We start from the raw sequence: 23,582 nt of genomic DNA, 5'->3' as shown, positions 1-23,582 counted from the left end.
AGATGGGAGAATTATGATCTCTCCATTTAATTTTCTTTAACTTACGCAGTATTTTGGATCAGCTGAAGACTTTTAACTACAAGTAGTGGACTTCCTGACTGTAAAGAATTACAAAAAGCCAGCCCCTTGAAGTTATAAATAAATGGGCTAGTTTCTCGGAATCACCCCTGAAAATCTCCTTTGAAATCTGAAAATTTTTTTTTCCTGTTTGACTCGTTTCTTTTTTCGTGGATTTTCATGCTGCAGAAATGACAGCCACAGCTCTACTGTCCTAAGGTTGAGTCGGACAGTTGGCGATGAACAGCGGGGATTTGATGAGTTTATCTATCTCACATCTTAGATCAACAATCCCCAGGGATGCTCCCCGCAGACACAGTGAAGAGTTTGCAGATAAAGTGTTTGCTCAGTTTCGTGTAAATGCCACAGTTGTCAAACTAAAGTGTAGGCTATCTTTTGTTTTGTTTTTAGCTACATTATCACATGGCATGATCTAACCCTTACATTTGTGTTACACACTGTCACCATGACTACATGTCATATGAAGCTTAGGCCTCAAAGTAAAGTTTCTAACTATAGTGTTTGAGATTTTTCTGCACTGTTTTTTGTTAATTTGATACCTGATATAAATGCTTTTAATCTTTTTAAGATGTCTGAAAAATTTAATAGAGACCATCTATCCCTGTTATCCTTACATCGCTTCTGTCTGTCATCTAGTTATGGTTTTATTCTATTAAATGTTTTATAACCAAAATTATTTGCCTACATTGATTTTTCGTTTCTCGGGTCAAAGTATAATTTTATTTATTCTCTCCAGGTCTTGTCAGGATGTGCCATCATTGTTCGGGGCCAGCCTCGAGGCGGCCCGCCCCCAGAGCGGCAGATCAATCTCAGCAACATCCGAGCTGGGGCCATTGCCCGCCGAGCAGCACAAGGACAGCCCGACACCAAGGACATCCCAGATGAGGTAAGCTGAATCTTAATCCACTCTGTTTATTTAGATTGACATTCCAGGGATAATGTGTGTATTTTAGAGCTATTAAAAAGTATTCCAGCCTCAAACTACTTTGTATTTTTGTTGCTTTACAACCAAAACTTTAATAAAAGAGTGAAAGGAAGAGCTACAGTTCCTGATTATTTTTTTAATACAAATTAACTGAAACATGGACATATTTCTACTTCTCTTTGACGGGGCAATTCTGGCATATAAACGCTCTTACCTGTCCCCACAGCCTGATGCTGCCACCTCTGTACTTTACTGTGCAGCTTTGACTAGTGTGATAAACGGTGTTAGTTTTTTCACCTTACATAAGACCACCTGCTTTTGAACCAATGTTGTAACTCCTTACTGCATCCCTGTACAAAGCTTCTGTGTAACAGCTTCACGTGTGACTATAAATGCTGCAGCAGCGCTTCTGATGAAATCAAAGTTTTCTCGTGCCACAGTTATCCTATATACTCTGGTTCTCTATTCTCATCACAGTACATCACAATATCTCACTTATTGGCCTTTGAATAGAGTACTTTTATAACTCTGAGAATGCTAGCTGTTACGAACATTGTTTTTTTTTTTTTTTTATAAATCTATTGAGCAAGTTAACCAAAGCCATTGGTGAAGTTTTCTTTAATGACTGAATAAAATCCCACAAAGTTATGGACATATGAAAGTTAAAAAAAGGGGTTTTATCATAGGGAGTATAAAATGGTAAACCAGCACTAAGATCAGGTGCTGATTTAGACACCCTCAGTTCTATTTCAATATAAATATGTTGATTTATATAGTGCCAATTCACAACATGAGTCCTCTCAGGGAACTTCATGGAGACAATGCTGTCACATTAGTTAGGAAAACCAGTTGATTGCATCCATTCATTGACTTGAAGGATGTGCTCCTCCTGGATGAGCGTTCAGTGAAGGCCTTTGCTTCAATTTTGTTGTTGACTCTTCAGCAATCTCTCAAACCAAGCGTGCATGTAGTGACAGTGGAGAGGAAGACTCCCTTTTAACAAGAAGAAGCCTCCAAGCAGAACCAGGTGTACTGTGAGTGGCCATCTGCTGACGCTGAGTGGGGTATAAGGGGATAGAACCAGAAATGCAAACGGTAACTGTTAACCAGCTCCACAGGCGCCCTGTCCAAAAGACCCAGCCAGGCAGATGAGCTCCAAGCCAACTACGCCAGCCACAACAAAAGAAACGGGATCGCACCAGAAACAGGTCAAGCTCCGACATCTACAAATAGAGATGTCGACGACAGCAGCACAGCCGATGCTCCAATCCAGGATGCAGTGTTAGCAGAACAGGAAAATACCAGATGAAGCTACTATGATGAGAAAAAGCAGAGAGACCATAAAGTTATGAGTGGAAATTGACAAATACTGCAGAATAGGAGAATAGAGATAGAATGAGGAAAAGTTGAGCCTTCAGATTTCTTTTCATCTGTACTTTGTACTTTAACAAGAAATATTACTGAATAAGGAAAAAGAATGTCCACCAACCATGATGAAGAAACACAGCAATGCCCTTCATGTTTACGAACAACTCGTATGATTGCAGAATTTTTTAATTTTCTTTCCATGCTTTTATGCTATTAATAAATTAAATTGTACATTACTAAGTTGTTTATATCCAGCGTTTTGATTGGATGTCTTTTTTCCTTTTAGCCCTGGGCCTTCCAAGCCAGAGAGTTCCTGAGGAAGAAGCTAATTGGAAAAGAAGTTTGCTTCACAGTGGAAATCAAGACTGCTATAGGCCGGGAGTATGGCATGGTCTACTTGGGCAAAGGTCTGCCATCACTTCCAAGTTTTACTAATCTTTAACGTTTTTCTTAATTAAACAATGTCAATGCATCCATATTAAGAATCAAAGGGTTGCTTTCTGTGTGTCATATGCATGTCGTTTGTTCCTTTGTGCTGTAGATACTGCAGGTGAGAACATTGCTGAATCTTTGGTGAATGAAGGCCTCGCAACAGTCCGAAGGGAAGGAATCAGAGGAAACAAGTAAGAATTTAAAACCTGCATTTGTTAGTTTTGGTTTTAAAGCGTTTTAACGCAGAGGTTTTCCTCATGTCTGTTATGATAAAAAAAGTCCTGATGGGGCATACGCAGTCCAAATCACAGGAAAAGCTTTTACCTTTTATGACTAAAAACATGTCAAAGCTTAAAACACAGTTTCTTGAGTACAAAGAAAAAATTTTAAAAATCCTCTTGTAGTAACACTTGTTTTAATGGTTTGTTAAAAATACAAGTGGACAAAAAAGCATTTCAGTCACTTTACATCTAGTTTTCTCAGATTACCGCTTAGTTTTAGTTCAGTTGTTGTATCTATATATATATTTCTACTCTCCCATAAAAAAAAATAAAAAATTGATATTTCATTTGTAAATTCTGATCGTCTCAAGCACAATGCATTTGCTGCCATTGCTCTTTAATCTACATTTTTTGAAGGAATCTGGGCTGCATGTAATCACCATTTATTTGTTTAGTTTTATTCTATAGCTTTAAGAAAGGAACAAAAAAACATGCTGTTGATCTTTCAACATTAAAATATTTAAATATATATAAGTTCAATTGTACAATAAGCTAATAATGATTTAATCATATAATGTATCATTATGAGGCTGAATATGTCTGCTTTTGGAGCTTTAATTTGCAACTCCTCCTTTTATGAACCAAATAGAGAGGAAATCTCTTTTGGCAGCAGGATGTAAACTTGTACTTGCTAAAGCTTAAGGCAGAATAACACTGCTGAATCTGTTGGGAGATGTACTTAAGTCTTCAACTGGCTGACTGCAGAGAATTTATTTGCAGCCATTGTATCCCAGATGGTGGCAGCATGCCCCTACTGCTATAATGATATCCCTCTGAAACCCTTTTCTGCCACATTGCCCCAATGCACTAATCCCATAAATACACACCCCATGCTATATGACAAAGTACTGTATATCTCCCCCAGTGGTGGTGTTTGCACACACAACACACATTACAAACAATTTGACTCATGCTGCTGCATTTGAGTCTTCCAACATGAACAGGGATGATGTGAACATTTTGCTGCTAATGAACCATTTCAAGCAGCTTGTCCAATGGCCCATAACAAGCACTAATGTAAATGATGCTTTAAGTGTAAGCTGGCATCATTTGGCCAAAGGGGAGACCCATTACTCAGAGAAGACTTAGGGTCTTTGTTTTCCATCGGTGCGTTTTCCTCAATATCATTACTCCTCGTGACTTGCTACGTTGATCACACTAACGGTGATTCTGTGATAATTATGGAGGTGATGATAATGGTGATTGCTTCGGACAGTGCAGTTTAACACGTGCTTAAAGGTCGGCTAACCCCCGCTAACACAGACGACTAACTGACTGCACATATTTTTAATAATTGCACATGCACAGATTGTGGGATGTATCTGTGCATAGTGGGAGGTTTATGTCTGATGATGAATGCTAAAGTTATCTGCAGTCTGTTGTCATTCAGAGGAGACCATATGCATGTATTGATTGCTTCAGCTACATGTCATGGCTTAAAACATTTAAGCTATTATCAAAAGCGCTTCCCAGTGATTATGCATGCATTTCTACACAATAATATGAATTATGGGTTTGTGAATGTCTATAAAAAAAATTCTATATCATTGGAAACAAAAGGTCAAATGCTATTCAAGTAGGATGGTGTATTTTAGACAAACTTTTTGATTGCTAACTGCTTTAAAAGGCTTTAGTGGATTTCCTAAGTTGTCTTTGCAACCCAGAATGTTAATTTTAGAGGATTTAAAACCGCAGGCATCAGGCTTGACTAGTTGGTTAATAGAGGCTCCACTCATTGATGCAGGAATGAGGTACATTAATGGTTCACACCAACTGTACTTTACAGCCTCCCATTGCTCCTGTTTAACTAGAGCCCTCGAGGAGAACGAGTTGGGGGCTATAAACATTAAGGGGTGGAACAGTTTTCATTAGAGTCTTACTGTTCAATTATTCTGGAACACTTCCACACAGTTTGGGAAAAATGGCTTCCTACAATCTCCCTAAGGAACACAAACAAGCAGGGCTGTTAAAAAACAAAACAAAAATAACAAAACTTTTATCTAAAGAATGTTGGGTTGATGGCCAGATTAGCTGGAAGATGTAGCTTATTAAAGGTTTAGCTGTAAAGTTTGCTGGTGGAGTCGATGTGTTCTGTACTGCAACTTGTTGACCTTTAGCATAGGTTTGATATGAACCACTGTAGAGGAGGGAGTTGCTGACCCAGAAACTGATATTGCTGCAGAAGGGATGAGTTTACCATTATCAGTCTTCACAGACAAGGTTATTTAGACTTTTTTCTAAGAAATCTGCTTAGAACGCAGAACGATTTTAAAAATCCGTCTGTTTTGCAGTCCTGATTTATTTTTTATATATCTGGTAGCGCTATGGTGCTCAAAATTTAAGTAGCTTATCTCCTACATAACATTTGACCATCAGTACCCAGTCAGCAAGAAACAGTTTTGAGTTTAAAGTTTGCTGTTAAAGCTACACTGCTGATTTTTTACTTTTGATTAGCCTAATTTTGAAAATTATATATAAAAAAAAAAAAATTCAGGACAATATATAGCACTTCATGCTTATCCATGCTCCCTGCAGGCTGATGCTCCCAAAAACTTGCCAGTGTCATTTTAGAGTGTTGCATCTGTTGCTGAATAAGTCATGTGACCTAAAGCGCAGCTTCACAGCAACTCAAAGTTGTTCATCAACAACATTATGACACCTCCAGATCACTTATATTTTTGGTTCTCTGATGTAGGATTTAATCAATAGGATGAATAATGTGTTGTTTTTCCCAAGGAGCTGTATGGCTTCTCAGTCTGCTGGTCCAAATTGGTCTGCTATGAGCTTCCAAAACACCAATAAATGCTAATTTGGTGACAGTGTTGCCAATTGCTTTTGGAGCAATTAATGTGGAAGTTACAGGTCTATTGCCCCTAGTGTCTAAAAGTTGGACTGTGTAGATATAAATTACAGTAGTGAGTAGAATGAACTAAATAGGTTTTTATTTTTTAGGAAATGTGCCCAGAATCCCGGTTGAAAAATAGGGTTAATTTTAATTTAAGTTCCTTGTATTTTAATGAAGTAGCATCAAAGTATTTTACAGGTCAGGATAAGGGAGAGGAAAGAAAATGGAAAATATTCGCAATTCTAAACTTAATTTCTATACATTATTGTTGTAATCATCATCTGATCTCATCCATCTTCTATTGTTTTCTCCACCGTTGGCCGTCTATCTATTTGCCTGGCCTCTGTTTTTCATTCTTTCAGCTTGTCTCAGTCTGTTATGGTGTCCATCTGTTTGTCTTCATATTGTCCGTCCATCATAATTGAATTTATCTTCGCCTTTCTCTTTGTCCTTCTATCTGTCCAACTGTTATTTTTGTCAATTGATATGTCTATCCATATGAGTCCATGAGTCTGGTCATTTGTCCTTCTGTTTCCCAATCATTCAACCACCCTTGTGTCAAAAAAGGCTTTTCTTAATGGATACTTCAATTTTCCCTTTAAATTATGTCATTTTCCCTTTGTCCATCCATACATTTTCAGTTGATTCATTCATTTCATCCTTCCATCCATCTGTCATTTTGACCACACATTTATTTATCAATCCATCTTAACTGAGAGGTCTGGATAACTAAATTAGAAAACCATGAGATATTTACATCAAATATTTATGGGAACCCCAAAATAAATAACAGCAGAAAGTGACTTCAACAAAACAGATAAACTATTGTCTATACCATCTTGATTGGTATAACTCTAGACCCTAAATATACGGGGCAGCTTTTGCTGGTGGAAGTAACAAAAGCCCGATGGCCATTTAAAGTGGTGAATAATTAAAGCTTTATAAGCACCCTGAAAAAGCACAGAGCTGCACAATTTAGGAAGCCAGCATGGAATTAATTGCAGTGTTTGCAGGAAGCTGCGTTTCTGCTGTTTTTGTTGTCTCTACTAAGTGCTCAGATATTTTTTTTTCCTGTTAAAAAGCAGTTTCTGTGTGATCTTTTTTCTAACCATCTGTATACTTAAAAATGATTATGCTTTCATTCCTCTTGGTACAGAACCTTTTGAATATAAACCCAGAAAGCAGTGCAACCCTATCATCAAAATGTTGTCTTTCTGTTTAGTAGGGTGTTTTATTTTTTTTTTAGAACCTTTAGAAAGGGGAAATATCTTTTTAATTTTTGTGTTTATAGGCCAGATGACACCAGCCTTTCATAAAATTTTGATTTCTATACGTGTTTAGTTTTTAAAGCTGTTTTAGAGCATTAATTTCACACTTTATTTACAGTCGGACAGTTTTTGAAATTTGACATTACATTAAATTTAAATCTTTACTTTGAACTGAAACTCTCCCTGTGTTATTTCAAAAAGCTGCATATGAATTGTGCAATATTGCTTTGTTGTTTGACACATTTTTGAATACATTTGAAAGATTTACTTAAGGCTTTAGTGGAGGATGTTCTTTTCCAGGTGGATCATCAAAATAAGTGGTCCTCCTAATTGTCAATCATTCTGGTGATATGTTTACGTAAGACCTTCTCAGTTCTCGTCCCCATTTTCGCTTACCGATGGTGAATCTGACATAGTGGAAAAATTGTAAATCTTCTTTTGGAAAGTAAGCTTGTTTGAGTGATGCAAGCAACATCTTTTAAAAGGAGTGTGCACGAGGAGAAATGGGCTCGTGCATGATCTCGGATGCGTTTAATAGGCATGCCTTCTCAGGAGCGGGTACAGGGTTGTGCATGTGCATTTTTTTTTTTTAAGTGGGTCTTTTCAAACGTTTCTCCACTCTACCTTTAAGAAACCACTGCCAACCCTTGAAATTATATCTTGTATGACTAGCATTTGAATCATTTTGATTTTTTTTGTATGCTTTTTTGTTTTCCTCATGCTGTTTTTTTTTTTTCTTCTCTTCAGTCCAGAGCAGGCCAGACTGTGTGAACTGGAGGACCAAGCAAAGGCATCCAAGAAAGGCATGTGGAGCGAGGGAGGTGGCACGCACACTATTCGTGACCTCAAGTACACCATCGAAAATCCGCGCAACTTTGTGGACTCTTCGCACCAGAAGCCTGTCAATGGTGAGGATCATATACAGATTTGGAAAACTCATGGTTAAAAGTAAAAACACAAAGGAAACTTAGGAATTTGGTGCAGAAAGGAAAATGAAATATACTCCCTTTTTTTTAGAGATTGTGTCGTGACCTCATTCTGTTTAGCTTCGCTGTCCTGCACGCTTCAAAGGAACATTCTTTGAATCTCTTCTCCAACCTGCAATATCCCGGCCAATTTATTTCCAGATGATCGCCTGGATCATTGGCTTAGCTCATTTCACATCTCTTTAATTAAATGGAGAAGATGAACAGTGGATGGCTTTTTTATGATTTCATCTCTTGTTCTCACCATTCTTGGGTCTTTCATTGTCATTTGAAGATAAGATGGAACAATCTAGTTTGAAAGCTTAAAATATCCATACAGGTGTTGTGGTAAAAGCTGGAATACAGTGGAAAATATTTATAACTTCAGAAAGCCCATCTCAGAACAACCAATATTTGGTATTTAATGTGGTTTTTGTCTCGACAAAATATCTCTTCCTTATATGATACGTCCCACTGGGTCAGTCCTTCATAGAACTACCTTTGAACCATCCAATAGTTTTGCCTTTCCACAAATTCAGCTTTAGATTTAGGTCCTTATTTTAACTAGGCCTTTGTGCATTGTAGCACTGTGTTTAGCGTCACTGTTTTGCAGGCGGGAATGTTTTTACTCTTGTTTTATTACAACCTTTAGGGGTTTTTTTGCGAATTGCTTTGTATTTTGTCTACGTCGATCTTTGCAAAAATAATAAGAAATTTGTCAGACTCTAAAGTTGCATTGAAAAAAAAATTACACAATAATTCTAACGTTTTTGGTTTTTGCTGTGATGAAAAGGGAAACTTAAAAGGATCAGTTCCTTTCCATATATGAGAACCATTATCTTCCTCATTCTTCTCTTTCTTCCTCTCAGCCATCATTGAACATGTGCGAGACGGCAGCGTTGTTCGTGCCTTGCTGCTCCCAGACTATTACCTAGTCACTGTTATGCTGTCTGGTGTCAAGGTAACTATCATTTGAAAAAATTCAAAACGCATATTATGAACTGCCTTCTTTTTACACTAATTAATTGCTCCTTGTTGTTGACTGAAATGTATTGTAATGCAGACAGACTGCTAAAAAAACAAAACAGACATGAAGAGTCGCAGCTCTTTTTATTCCTCACCTGCTTTGTTTTGGCTGTTCTAATGGTGTCATATCTGAACAACTCAATTTCCCCATCTGTCTCTTTCACCCAGTCAAGCCTTGCCAGTAGACCACTCAGGATAACTAATCTTTCTCATCTTGTACTTGAGGATATTAGATCTATTTCAAGGTGTTCTTTGTCTCACTGCACAAAGGCTCATCTGCTCAACGAGCATATCATGTTTGTCTCCCATCTCCTGCTTTCATAAAGAGATTAGATATTAGAGAGACAACAAGGTAATATCAGTCAGGAGAATATTGGACAAGCTTAACAATATAATTCTGTTCACTATATGTGACATGCACTTTTGTAGTTATTGGTAATTGTTGTGAATTATTGTGAATATTGACTTTCTGTGCCACTGTGACTGCAGTGTCCCACGTTCAAGAGGGAAGCAGATGGAACAGAAACACCTGAACCTTTTGCAGCAGAGGCCAAATTCTTCACAGAGTCCCGTCTTCTGCAGCGAGATGTTCAGATCATTCTAGAGAGCTGTCACAACCAGATCATACTGGGAACCATCCTTCACCCGGTAACAAACAGGAATCTGGACTTAGTGGACTTGATCTTTCTTTCTATCTTGCTTACATACAGATCTTCTTCTGTTTCAGAATGGGAACATCACAGAGCTTCTGCTAAAGGAGGGATTTGCTCGTTGTGTGGATTGGTCCATGGCTGTTTACACCCAGGGAGCTGAAAAACTCCGAGCTGCTGAGCGGTAGGACATTATAGACTGAAATTCATGTTCATGTGTAGTTCATCTAGTGGATGCAAAAAATTGCATAATGGTGGCTATTTACGGAAAAATGTTCATTACAGGCAGCATAATGATGCATGCAGGACCTGATGGCCGTCTGGTCTTCAGTCGAGTTTAGTGGATAGCAGTTATTTACAATCGGAACTAATTCTTTGAAATGCCAAATATCAGTCCCTTCAGTGTTTAAACACTCAGTCACCTTTATTTATTTCTATGTTGAAAACATACGGATACCCTTAGAAAAATACCCACACATGGCAGGTGATTGGAAATGAAATATAAAGAAAAAGCATTAAGTCATTTCCTCCTTTAATGGGGCCTGTATCCTGGACGATTCAACTGAAATTATAGAAAAATTAAACATCTGGTTGCAAATCTTTGTTTGAACCCCTTTTAATTTAAAATAAACTGGGTGGGTGGTTTTTAAAGCATCTTTTAGCGTTTCTCATTTTTACTTGGGGATATTTACCAATCCTAGGACAATTTCAAATCTTCTTCCCACCTCTTACAGTGTAGCCATAAAACAAACATGCTGAAATTGATCTATTGTATCCACTTTACTGTCTGTTATTTTATTTTATTTTTTTTTAACTTAAAATATTTGTGCTTTTCAGTTGAACTGCACAAAATTAATGTAACTTTAAAGTAATTTTTCTTGGACTCATTCTTCAGTGAAATATTTAATTTTTACAGGAATATTTAGACTGTTAAAGCCACTTGAGCAGCCATTTTTTATGTTGAAGGATATTTTCAAAGATCTGGGGAAAAAAAGTATATCTTTGAAAATATAAATGACTACTACTGCCGTTGCACATAGCCCTGGTAGGGTAGGATTATGTTACTTTTATTGCTAAAATGACTTTGTAAAGGTTTTCATGCAGGTTTTTTCTCTTCATTATGACTTTAAACACCATTTTTCTCCCATCTTAGGTCTGCTAAAGAGCGCAAAGTGAGAATCTGGAAAGATTATGTGGCACCTACAGCCAACTTGGACCAGAAGGACAGACAGTTTGTTGCCAAGGTAAGCCCTTAAAGCGACAGTCTTATAAGCATCTTCTGCTATTTAGTAGATCCTGTTTCCTTTGATTTCCTGTTTGCATTAGTTATCAATAAATATCCACTCACACAGGCACATCTTAATATGTTTTTGATCAATTTAGTAGAGTGATCTTATGGTCATCACCAAGTATTGGAACTCTTTCGGCAATTCAAAAGCAGAGAGAAAGATAAGAAGCTCTACAACTGCCCCTGCTAAATGGTCTCTCTGAATTGGAACTTGATAAAACTCAGCATAAGCATTGCTCCCAAGATTACCACTGTTCATGGAAGCAGCTTTGATTCTGTGCCTTTCCGCTCATCCTTCCCACTATGGAATCTTAACAGAAAATCCTGCAGCTGCAATACTGTTAGTGCGATGACAATAGACACACATTTTCCCCACTCTCATCTGTCCTTACAAAGCTTCTGACATTCTGTGACATTTAATGTCTTTTGCAATGCCCTATGTGTCAGACGGTGACATTCACTGCAATGAGTCCATCCAACATACGAAGTATCAGTTCATGAAACCTGAAATTTAACCAGCAACTAAGACTCCACACAGCCCTTTTCAATATCAGTACTGCACTTACTGATCTTACTCTGATTTACTTACAACACCTTGGACAGTGCCATTATATGATTGTAGTTTCACTTTTAACAATTATAAAACAAATGAACTTTTGAATGGTTTAACTAAGAAGCACCTGCACATGTTGCCATGAACACAACAGCACAATGTTTGATAAAACCTTTCAGGGCCATGAATCCTGTTTCTCGTCAAGCCTCTGTACAAGAGCTTTGATTCTGATGAGCAAGATGAGAAAGTTATCCATAGACTCGCTGTATCAATAACTTCAGCTTTATCTTACTGGTAGAGAAAAACAAACTGTAGATATTTGTTTGTTTTTTGGTAATTTATAAAATTGTTAAACTGAAAAAAGCAGAACAGCGTGCATCTTAATGCTCCTTATAGAACTGTAGTATGAGTAGAATCTGCTGTAACTGTTACAACAGAAAAAAGTATGTATTTTTTATGTTTATATTTTTTTTGGCTGTTTGGACAAAAATTGGTCTGACCAGAATGTTGAGAAAACAGCTCGAGTTTTGACGTGGAAGATGAGGAAATGTTCCATAGAGATCCAGTGCATAAGTAAATTCCCCTTTAAAGTTTTATTTTCAGCTTATTGACATTACTTGTCTCATTCAAATAGTGTGCAAATAACTAAAGCAGAAATAATACTGATCTGATAATAAAAACCCTTTTTACAACAGTTATGATTTATAAAGCTTTTACATTATCCACACTTTAGTTGTAACTCCAAAGTGACAACACTGGCACGGCTTCCTTTAGATGGGCTCTTTATTAAACGCCTGGTAAAAACTACAGAAATAGAAGACAGAGTTTTAGATATCGATACATTTACAGAAAATCAGGTGACACTGCCTTTAACAGAAGTTACCTCGTGACCGCCTGCCACTTCGGAGGTCTTTAACAGTTAAATTCTTCCTCGTCCACTCTAAATTAAAATAAGTAATTAAAACACCATAAACAATAACATTGCAAAATATTACAAACATAACTACAAATACCTTAACAGCTACAGTAAACACAAGGCTGCTCCACATAGCTCTGATCCAAGCTTCTGCTCTTTCTATGTTTATTCAAGTCGCGTTGCTTTTCACATATACACAAATCTCGCGATAACTTTCAACAACCCCCACCCCCCACAAATTTATTGTCATTACACTGTCACAAGCACAAAGCAACAAAATTCACTCTGCATTTAACCCATTCCCTTGGGGAACAGTGGCCTGCCCTTGTACATCCAATTTTATCTTTAGTCTATTGATATAATGTTGTGTATTATGGTAAATTTGAATAAAGTACATTGAGATCTTATAAAATAAACACTACAAAATTACAATACCATGGAAATCAGCACTTTTATTCGACCAGGTTCCTTTTCATTGGGTAAAAAATCCATTTGCACAATTTTGGCGCTTCTGTGCGAAAATCGCAGGTCCGCCTGAGCCAGTATCCATTAAAACTTATGTGGAACAAATATACTTCCATCGATTCAATCCAAATGTCTTGCAGTCATTTTCAAGATGTGGCTCTACACATTCTGAGGCTTCATCCAGAATTTCAAAGGAGTTTCATAATATTTTGCAGTGTTCATAAATTATGACAATAGTGGTTCCACTTGAAAAATATTCTTTAATTACTATTTACATTTCACCTTATAACTTTGGAGCTACATTTGCTTTAATCAGATATGTAATTTTAGGCAGAAATTGTTCCTAAAACCCCTGTTGACTTATAAGGGGTTAAAAAGTAGAGCTGCTGTCATCTTACTGGGTGGGAAGGAAAACCTACTAGTTAGGTAATGTGCAGATGATTCTATGTAGGAGTCTAGAGGCTGTTTCTTGGCGTAATGGTCCTTATGGCGAGTATAATGTTTTAACAGAATTACTATGTGACCCCAAAAACCTAGATCTTAGAAATATTGGCTTTGGTTTTTACACACAGCCTTAGGCACAAAGAAATGTCCTTAATGTCAAGTACAGTACAGAGGGATGCAGTTAGTTTTTGTTGTGGTAAGGCATCTATTGAAACCAAGGAAATAAGCAGTGCAGCTTAATCTTGTTGTCTACAGGAGATGAGTTATCGCCTCAGAGTTGTAGTTTAGCAACTCTAGCTCCACATCATCAGCTGAAACTGAGTTCCTCTTATAATCATTTTAAAAAATTTAAACCCAGACCTCAGTTTGTTCAGAATATGAGCAAAGTGTTAAAAAGAAGCATCCATTTTTTTTTTAAAGTTTGCATTTTGTCCGTGTTCCCTCGCTCTGTACCCTGAACTATTAAGACCCTGAAAAATTCATAGCCAGCCTGAGGGTTACATCAAAGATGTTGCTTAGGCAGTCCGCTTACAGAAGGGTTTTAATAAACTGCACACACAGTAGAAAACCAAACACATAAACAGTCTGTTTATTTTTTCCCTTACTCTGGCAAAGGGGCTAAAAACTAAATAAACTTTCCTATTACTCTTGTAAACTGCTTTATGTCCTAAAGTTATCCCATAAAAAAAGGTTTAATGCCAAGCTGGGCCGTACCGGTCATCCCGACATGTACCTGATGGATAGCCACAGAAAATATGAAGACATATGCTCCTAATCGGCCCCAAGGCCTTTGACTTGAAACGTATATCTTTGTGGCTGACAGTTGTCATTCTAAACATCATGCTGACCCTTTTACTGGAGGGTCTCGCCAAAATAAGTGCACAATCGACAGACATGAGGTTAGTCAAGCATGTTATTACCCCACTATATTAACCCCACTGGCATTTGTCGCTAGATAATACTGCAGAGTAAGGACTCTCAGAAGGACGCATCTATCCATCAATCCCATCATCATACACTCCTCCCCTATCCTTGTCCACTTCACTTTTCACTTCTTATTACCTGAGTGACGGATAAATGGAGAAGCATAGCAGGTCTAATTCCCACAAGTCTGTCCAGCTGATGAATCTTTTTTTTTCCTTGTCTCTCTTGTCTAGTCTTTGCCAGCTTGAGGATACAGAAGTAGTCTGGGTTTCATTTGATCACTTGTCTTGGAATTAGCTGAACAGCAGACAGGACATTAAAGGGTCTGGGAACTCTTAGTCTGTTTTAATTGCGTTAATATTGAGACATTTCTAGCTTTGAGATTCAGGTGAGTTTTATTTGGGTCCAGTTAATTTGGCTTAAAACTCCTGATGAGCTTAATTGTACGTCTTACAAAATGCACAATGAGAGTAAAGTAGATTAAGCTTTTTTCCCCCTCTTGAAAACTGAACAATATGACTGGTTTACTCCGGACTAATCAGCTAGTGTTTAGTTCTTCTGTGGTCTACACTGATGTACTAATCATGCCCTCAGTCGACGTGAAGCTTTGTAATCAGGCCGGGAAAATCATGTCTGCTGGCAGCAGTACAGAAAATCAAACCATAGGTGTTGCTTTTTTTCGAAACGGTGAAATGACTTGAAAAATGAGTAAGTTCTGGCTAGGCGTTTACTTTCCCTGGAGTAAAAACTAACCTAATAGATTGAAGTGCCAACCAAAACACTTCCCTGACAGTAGCCAAGATCCCTCCTGCACAGTGACTGATCCTGGCTCCTGCAGTTGTCATGTCATTGCCGGTCAGATGGTGGCAGTAGATCTCCACCTTTATAGAATCGGATTAGACAAGGGAGTCTTGCTGCCAGCCTATTTGTCTTCTCGGCCCTCATGGCAACTACTTTCTGCTCCATTTTTCTATCTATTCACCATCTTTTCCTCTGTCTCTGTTCCTGTGATATTTGCTCAGAGATTAGACTCCAACTCGCTGGCTTGCTTCATTTTACCGTGCCTCAGTCCTCATCCGTGTTGATTTGCCTCCCCCCCAGCTTGCTTTTTTTGCATCTTTGATCCTGCCCTCTCCGACCGATAATTAGCCAGTAAAACCTGAGCCATTTTTGTCCTGTTCTTGCCACATTCTCTCTCTTGCACTTTATTTACTTGGGCAGGCCTCAAAATGACCTTGGTGCAGTGTGAGGCTGTGCGGGCTGATGTGTGTGTGTGTGTGTGTGTGTCGCTGTATGATTGCGTGCCCCCCCCGCTCTTGCATTTACTCATTGCACCTCACCCGTTCTTCGTCTCTCTCCCTCCTGCTCCCCATGTCTCAGTATCTCTCCCACTCAGCTCAGTGATTAGTGTATGATGTATTTTGGCTGCTGTTGTGGGCAGCCTATTTAGCATGTGGGTTGGTCTAATTTCTCTTCTCTGGTGGCGAATGCAAAAGCAGCCTTATTTGCTTCTATAGAATAATTAATATCATGATGAGCCCAACACACCTGGATCCATGTCTTTAATATGGGTTTAGGAAGTTCAAACTTGGTCTAATATGTCATTTTAATGTAGAGCTACTACTGTTGCCACACAAACGTTCACAACGCCCAAACTTCAGTTGACGAATGGCTCAAAGCTGCATCTCTCACTTAAGGACTTTAATCTAAGTGCAACCTACAGCTGAGCTGCAGTTAGGGTGATGATGAGTGAGGCCATTTAAAGAAGTAGTGGGTGGCAACATGTGTTTGGCGATTGATTTTTCAGTCTCTAGCAAGTGGCCTACTTAAAGGCTCAGTGTTTGGATGCTGCTTTCATCTCAATCACATTGCCCCCCAAATCTGTCTCCTTACATGAAAGGGCACATTTACAGACCGGATTGAGTTTCTAGTTTTAGTTCATTTTGCACAATTTATCACATGCACCTGTTTTGCATCACCAAATCTAAATATTTGTGATTTCTTTGAGAAGTTGGTGAAATGGAATATAATCTATTCCTCCCAACAGGCCTTACACCTGTGTAAGTTAATGTAACTGTAAAGGCTAAGAGGTTCATGGTAACTCTTGAGGACCTGCATAGATTCTTATCCAAGGAGGTAAACTTGCCTAAGCCCATTCTTCGGCTCACATTAAAGTTATTGTGGAGGAGTTTTGTGTAACCACCTAAATTGAACTCTGTTAACTTACCGTTTGGACAGATTTATCACTGCTTTTCGCTCCCCGTTGGTAACAACAGCCTATGGCGACAGCTGGCCGCTGTGTCGGCAAATCCCATAATGCTTTGTGAGGAGAGCTCTCTGCGCAAAGCATTCTGGGATATATCTGCCTTTTCTGGGCCCTTTTTTTTTCTCATACTTGGTAGAGATTTTTTCTCTTACGACCCTCGGCCATTTTCAAAGAACCGCGGTGAAAAAGGTGAGCTTTAGTGACTGTCTGAAACCGCAGCTAACCACACATATACGCCTAAAAGTGTGCATGCGTGGAGCACGTGGGAGGGCCTTACATAAACATCACAAGAATGCTTGACAGTTAGGAGGACCACTTATTTAGGTTATCCACCCAGAAATAAAAGTTCACACTCTATACCTTAATGGAAAATGAACACTGCAAATGATCCTGGAGACAATTTCCTGTGGTAGAACTTTGTTCAGCAGGGACAAGAACTCTGGGCAAAGTTAAATGGGATGGATAGATAAAAAGGTGTTGGCTGTTGGAGGCTGTAAAAGGGTTTTGCACCATTTGAGTCGGATTTAACATCAAATCTGCATGGCCTCGGGCTTTTAGTTTTGATTTGTCAAAGCTTTTGCTTTAAGAATTGCAGATTGATTGATCCCTGATATTTGCTCCCCAATGGTTACACAAAAAATTGACCAAATTATTATAAACTGTTCTCTATAAAAACAAAAAAATGGTTCTCTATTTAAAGAAAACACATTAGCAATGCAAAGCTAAAAAGGAGTGGTAATGCATGCACCTCCCAGGATCTCAAGTCATGACTGCTGAATGCACTAATGAATCAGCCAACGCATGCATCTATTGACTAAAACACACATATTGGCCAAAGTATCCGTCTATCTTGAGTCAGGATGTTATTGTTGAAATTTAGATCTGAATCTAACAAAAAATCTATAGCAAGACTCAAAAAAATTTCTAGCTGGACGCGCCAATTCAACCCGAAAGAGTTAAGCTATTCCACATGGGGTCAAAGTTTAGTCTTTAGATATCTACGTCTGACAGAAACATACCCCAAAGACATGAAACCGTAATTGATGTAAAATGGTTGCATGAAATATTAATACAGGAAGGTTAACCGCATAAACATGCCACACTTAAATTATTTATGAAAAAAATTCAGAATTTATTCATAGAAGAGATAATGTGTCTTTCTGTCCATGTTGGTATTTTTTTTATCTATCAATAAAATTCTGTGGAATATTTAACATTGAGCTTGAAAGAAAAAAAAGCCAAAGGGTATGAAAACTTTTGTGCAGAGTCGTATTTACTAACCTTTAACACAGAAAGATACTAGTAGGGATTGAAGAGAAGCTTGTGTAACTCAGCCTGTCTGTCTCAGAGGATATTTGTGTTTTTTTTTTTTAAACCTTTTTTCTCTCCCGCTCTGTCTCCTCCTTCAACCCTCCCTGCTGCAAATCCCCTAGATAGGCGAACGTCCTCGTGCTGTCCTCTAAACCTCGCTGCCCTGCTGGGAGGCCTTAGCTCGCTTACTTAGTCAGTCCAGACTTCACTCTTTCTTAACTCACTTTCAGTGCCATCTGCTAACAACGGCACACAATCTACACTGTTGTCCTCCTCCTACTTTTGACTGAATCTCTTCCCCTCCATTTATTCTTTTCGTGCTCCTTCACATCCCATTTTTCTTTCAGACTATTTGCTCGCTCACTCACTCAACAAAATGCAGTGCTTGTGCTTCCGCTCCTACACTTCCCTTCTCTGCCGGGGTGTAATATTCCCCATGGTTGCGTACAGTTATTTAACTTTCAGGTGATTAATAGTAACATTTTTAACATGTCCTTTTTTTCCTTAGATTTTGTATTAACATCATTTATCCATCATGTGCTCGTTTTGACGGTTACTGCCTCTGTCATTGCAGGTGATGCAGGTGATCAATGCTGATGCCCTGGTGGTCAAACTCAACTCTGGAGAATATAAAACCATCCACCTGTCCAGCATTCGGCCCCCTAGGAACGAAGGAGAGGTACAGAGAAACCACTGTGTGTCAGATTGTATATTTGGTCATCTTTACTCAGTACTTCTGACAAAATGTATTTCTTCTTTTAAATATGCAGTCAAATAACATTTCGCTCTTGATTGAAATCCCAAGCTTCTCCCCTTTCTTACACATGGGGATTCTCCATCTCCAAATAATTATGGGATCAGTTCTGACCACTTGGTGGCACCCTAAGTTGGGACACATGCAAACACATTAAAACACTTGCACACACCCAGTGGTTGCAGCACTGCAGAGAGTGAGGCCAATCGATTTTTTTTTTTTTTTTTTTTTTCAAAATTTTTTTTCTCCTTTTTTTTCCCCCCTCCACACTCTATATCTTTCCTTAGAATCAGTTCTAGGCTGCAAAAACACTCATATATATATATATATATATATACGCCTATACCACTGAGCATGTGATGCTGTGGAATGCATATTTATTGACGCAGATGGAAGAAGCTGCGTCTATGCAGTGATGCCTAGACTCGGATGTCTGTGTGGGATGCCTCTTCATCATCCTTCTCTCTATTTTTTCCCCCTAGTTTGTTGGATTAATTAAGCCTCCATAAAGACTTTAGAGTAAAATATTCTTTTAGTCACCTTCTATTACTTTTAATCTGATTAGTGACATCTGAAACATAGGTGCAAATGTTATGCATTCTTAAAAAAGGATGATTCTGTTTAGTGCTGTAATAATTAATGAGACGCCCCTGCCTCCTAATTCTGCTGCTCCTGTTGTAAAAGTCAGCTTGCATAACATCTGTCAGAGCTTTTTTTTGTGTGCGCATTTTCATGGTTTATTTCCTCTTGTTTTTACTGTTGCGCTTTTAGTTTTTACTCCCTGCCGTCATTACCACTCCTCCCCTCTCGCTCTCTTCACCGCCATCATAAGTGCTCCTCTTCATTAAGATGCTTCTTTGCATCTTTCCCTGCCTTTCGTTGGTTTTCTCTCCTCTCCGTTCTTCGCTGTCACTGTGTCCCGTCCCTTTCCCCCAGGTTATGCACACTGTGGGTAGGAAGTTGACCTGCTCCAGGCCTTGCTTGCCGTATTAAATCTGTTGTTTTTGATAAACTTTTGGACTAAAATTCTTCCCATTTTTTTTCTCTGTTCTTCAGATTTTATTGCTTGTTCCCATAAATCTTCTCTCCTATTTCTAATTGTCTTCATTTTCTACCTATTTTCCATTTTCTTGTATTGTTCTTTAATCCATGATGTTCCATCCTTTTTTTCCTGTCTTCATTGCTACTCTTTATGCTGTCTGTCACTCCGTCTTCCCCCTGCACCAGATGCTTCTGCAGTATGTGTTTTGTGCTTCATTACACTGTCGTATGTTACAGGGAGCTCCGGAGAGGGAGCCCAGATGTGAATGTGATGTGTGTATTGTATTGCTTTGACACTGGAACAGTTGTGCTCTGCTATTATTTCACCTCATGCATATTTAATTGTGTGTCTTTGTTTTATCAGCCTGTTTGAGTGCTGCATGGATAAAGATATGACTAATCCTGATATGAAAATCTAATTTCTAAATGGACAGATGGTCATTAGAGCACCTGATTGACATTTTTATCTGATTAATTTGGAGATAAAGCAAACATATACATATTGGATAACCTTGCAGTTTTGTTTACATGTGAATATATTTAGATGCAGTCATTGTTATGACTCCAGGAGCATGTTTCCTTTTTAGGTCTTAAGTGGTGAATAAAAGTTGCATCAATAAGTGTTTTAAAGGGCTGTACATGGTGTTACTGCTGGTGTTGGTTAGCTAGTTATTTTTGTCTGAGCTAAAGAGCTGCCTGCCTGTCTGTACTGCTGTTGGCTCAGCTTTGAGTGTGGTCGCTATGGCAGCAGTGCAGAGTTATGATAGGTTTGCAGATGAGACCTTTTAACTTGAGCTTTCCTAAAAGTTCTCGCTACCAAGCAACAAACAGTACCTAGCAAAATTATTGATACCCTTTAGAACATTTTTGTTGCCATAAACTTGTATAACTTAACATATTGTTTTAATACAATTGTAATGTTTAGAAAAGAATAGTAATTTGTTAGTTTTAATGGCATTCAGTGCCTCTCAACCCTGATATTGTTTAGATAAAATCAGCAAAAGTAATTGCCATTACATGACGTTGGCTGTTCTTTTAGGGAACCTGGAGGTCTGTTTGAACACCATTTAGGTTCAGAGCAGTAATACTAGAATTGTCCTACTCTAAGTTAGAATTGGTAACATCAAAATCAAACATTTTTGATGAAACGCCAATCAGGATGCTGTTTCAAAACATAGAGTTCATGTAGAAAAATAGATTTTGGCATTTACACATGACATATTTTGGGAATGTTTAAGGAGTACATATACTTTTTCATGCCACGGTGTATGTTTTTTTCATGTAAGCATAAGCAGTTTCTTTCGTTTGAGTTTTTGCAGCAATAGTAGCTCAATTTTTATGGACAGTAGGCTGACAAGAAAGGGGGAATGAGAGAGAGGGAGAGAGATGCAGGAAAGGACCACACACCAGATTCGAACCCGGATCTCCTGCATCGAGGACTAAGGCCTCCATACATGGGTTGTGTGCGCTAACCACTGCCCCACCAGAGCACGCCCAGCACAGGCAGTTTCCTGTCCTGTTTAATTTAGCAGTGGGGCCTGTGTCTGACCACTAAATTCAGTAAGGTGTTGCCGCAGAGGACCTTAATTTCATGCCCTGTCTGCTCACCTTTACAGATGCAGAGGTAATAGTTTTCCTTCAGCTGCTGGAGGCCATTTTGGACAGTGTAATTTTCCTTTTATTACAGATGCATGAATGGTTTTGATTGCCAATAAAATAATTGTCAAGCATCTCCAAATCATTTGCAAAGTATCTGCAGGAAGACTAAATGTGGTTTGACAAAAGGTAAGGGTAGAGGTCTTTTGTGTGTGTGGGACAGTTTGTAAAAGCTGTATTTTTGTTGGTTTTTTTTGCTGAGGGGGGACTCTCATCTTAAGGTCAAGACAAGAGGAGGTCACAGCAGGTATCTTTGAGCCAGAGGCGCTACACACACCAACATCATGTTGGCTAACATTGTCATCTGTGAGGGATTTTCTTCCTTACAGTGCAGCAGACGGACGTAAATACATTGTTACGGTTTGAAGCACAGTTTTCCCACACATGCATACCCACAGACGTTTCTGTTTAAGCTTGGTTAGCCTTTGTTAGGAAACATCTTGGAAATTGGCGTTAGACCATACACAAAGTTGTGCTCAACAGACATGCAGTATGTGTGTTTTAGCTAGTAAAAGGGGGAAGTAAGAACAATAACTTGGAGATTTAGCATTGTGAGAATCTTCTTAATATTTACTTTTATATGAATTTAATCAGGTTTGGATGTCTTTAGGGATTCCTTGTTCTAGTTGATGTGTTTTTTATTTATTTATTTTTTTGTCTGAATGTTTATGTGCACTGTTAGATGGTTTATTCTGCAAACAAGTCAATTTAGATGTGTGTGTGTGTGCGCTGTTTAGTAGTATGCAGGCCAGATGCAATGTACCAGTGCACTGATGAACTGTGACAGGTCCTGCCAAGCCCCTCTCCACTCCCCGTCTCCTCTGGTTTGTTTTAGTCTCCCAACACCACGACTCCCCCCTTCCCTCTCACGACTATACTAATTGTGCTCAGACTGACAGATTAGTGAACCAATGGTGTGTGCCTGCAGGAAAACATGGGACACAAGTCCCCTCACTTGCTTTTATGTCTGTTTTTTTCCCCCTTTTATCTTTATTGCAGTCTTTTTTTCTGTTACCATTATGGTATGTATTCAGATTCAAGATATTTTTAGCTTGAGAGATGAAGTCAGCATTCTTGCTCTTGATTTTTTTTTTCTTCCCTTCTTTTTGTGCTTTCCCATTTTTTTCTGTTATGTAGTAGGACAAGCTGGGTGTAAATATGAGTCGGGAGAGACATCTATGGTTCTGAGTAGCATTCTGTTCCACCCACTCACACTCATATTTATGTGCACGTATGTGCTTTCAGTCTGCAGCCATACAGTCTTGAGTTTTTTTGTGTATGTTTTCTGGTTAAACAGTTCTAATAGATTATATTGAGGAGTCACCTTGCTGTTCTTACATAAGACTGGCTCATCCCAATGCTGCAACATATAGCTCTTTCTACTCGCCTAGCCTTCCTGCAGCACTTTCTTCCCTGCTATGTTGCTTTAGTAGATGTTCACTCACAGGATGTTTTATTATGTACATCTGTCCTTTTCCAACATAAAGGGGAAATTATTTAATCGGTGTAGTGGGGTTCTGGACGTGAAGATGACAATCTGCCTTAGTTTATACAGCATCTGAGTAAGGAGTAAAGGTGGTTAACAAGTTTGATATGCTCATAGACAAGCAGCAGTGGCTCAAAGAAGTTGTTATAAACCAAGGTATACAGAATATCCTCTCTGAATGATCCTTAAGACAAAATGATCAGCTAGTGTCCAGCCTCTTGACCAAGAATAGGAATATAGTCTCTAAAACTCTTCGACCAAAAATTGTGAGTAAAGGCTGAAACTATCAGGACCTGATTTAGGATAAAATATGATGGGAGATTGTATTGTATGATGCATAATTAAAAGTAGTTGGGGAAAGCTAGCCTGACATTTGATAAGTAAAAAGCATTGGCTTTGGGCAAAAGACAAAGTAGAATCTCTGAGTCGCAAGGTAAACCAGTATAGTTTGTCTCCCTATACGTCTGTCCAAAAACACACAGCACATGTTTTGTGTGCATGTAAATATGGCAAGAGGGGCAGAGTTGGACATATATGCAACTAATAAAACATTTTAATAAACAAATTAGCCTAATTAGCTAATTATTTTTATTTTATTCTATTAATTATTCTATTCCTTTCTATAAATTTTTATTTTATT

At 38.4% G+C, this 23,582-nt stretch overlaps 1 protein-coding gene across 1 annotated transcript in view; it reads left to right on the top strand.

Annotated features, from left to right (window-relative positions):
* The window catches only part of snd1 (staphylococcal nuclease and tudor domain containing 1), a 215,123-nt gene that overhangs the window by 3,778 nt on the left and 187,763 nt on the right, over positions 1-23,582 (top strand). Inside the window, exons 2-10 of the mRNA XM_015376704.1 lie at positions 815-964; positions 2,658-2,778; positions 2,913-2,994; positions 7,945-8,105; positions 9,032-9,123; positions 9,678-9,836; positions 9,916-10,022; positions 10,992-11,082; positions 18,580-18,684. Coding sequence (XP_015232190.1) covers positions 815-964; positions 2,658-2,778; positions 2,913-2,994; positions 7,945-8,105; positions 9,032-9,123; positions 9,678-9,836; positions 9,916-10,022; positions 10,992-11,082; positions 18,580-18,684 — 1,068 coding nt within the window. The remainder of the gene's footprint in view (positions 1-814; positions 965-2,657; positions 2,779-2,912; positions 2,995-7,944; positions 8,106-9,031; positions 9,124-9,677; positions 9,837-9,915; positions 10,023-10,991; positions 11,083-18,579; positions 18,685-23,582) is intronic.

Source organism: Cyprinodon variegatus, unplaced genomic scaffold (genome assembly GCF_000732505.1).
Source record: "Cyprinodon variegatus isolate N-32 unplaced genomic scaffold, C_variegatus-1.0 Scaffold139, whole genome shotgun sequence".
Taxonomy (NCBI): Eukaryota; Metazoa; Chordata; class Actinopteri; order Cyprinodontiformes; family Cyprinodontidae; genus Cyprinodon; species Cyprinodon variegatus.
Note: the sequence above shows the minus strand (reverse complement) of the source record. Positions and strands in the feature narration are given on the sequence as shown.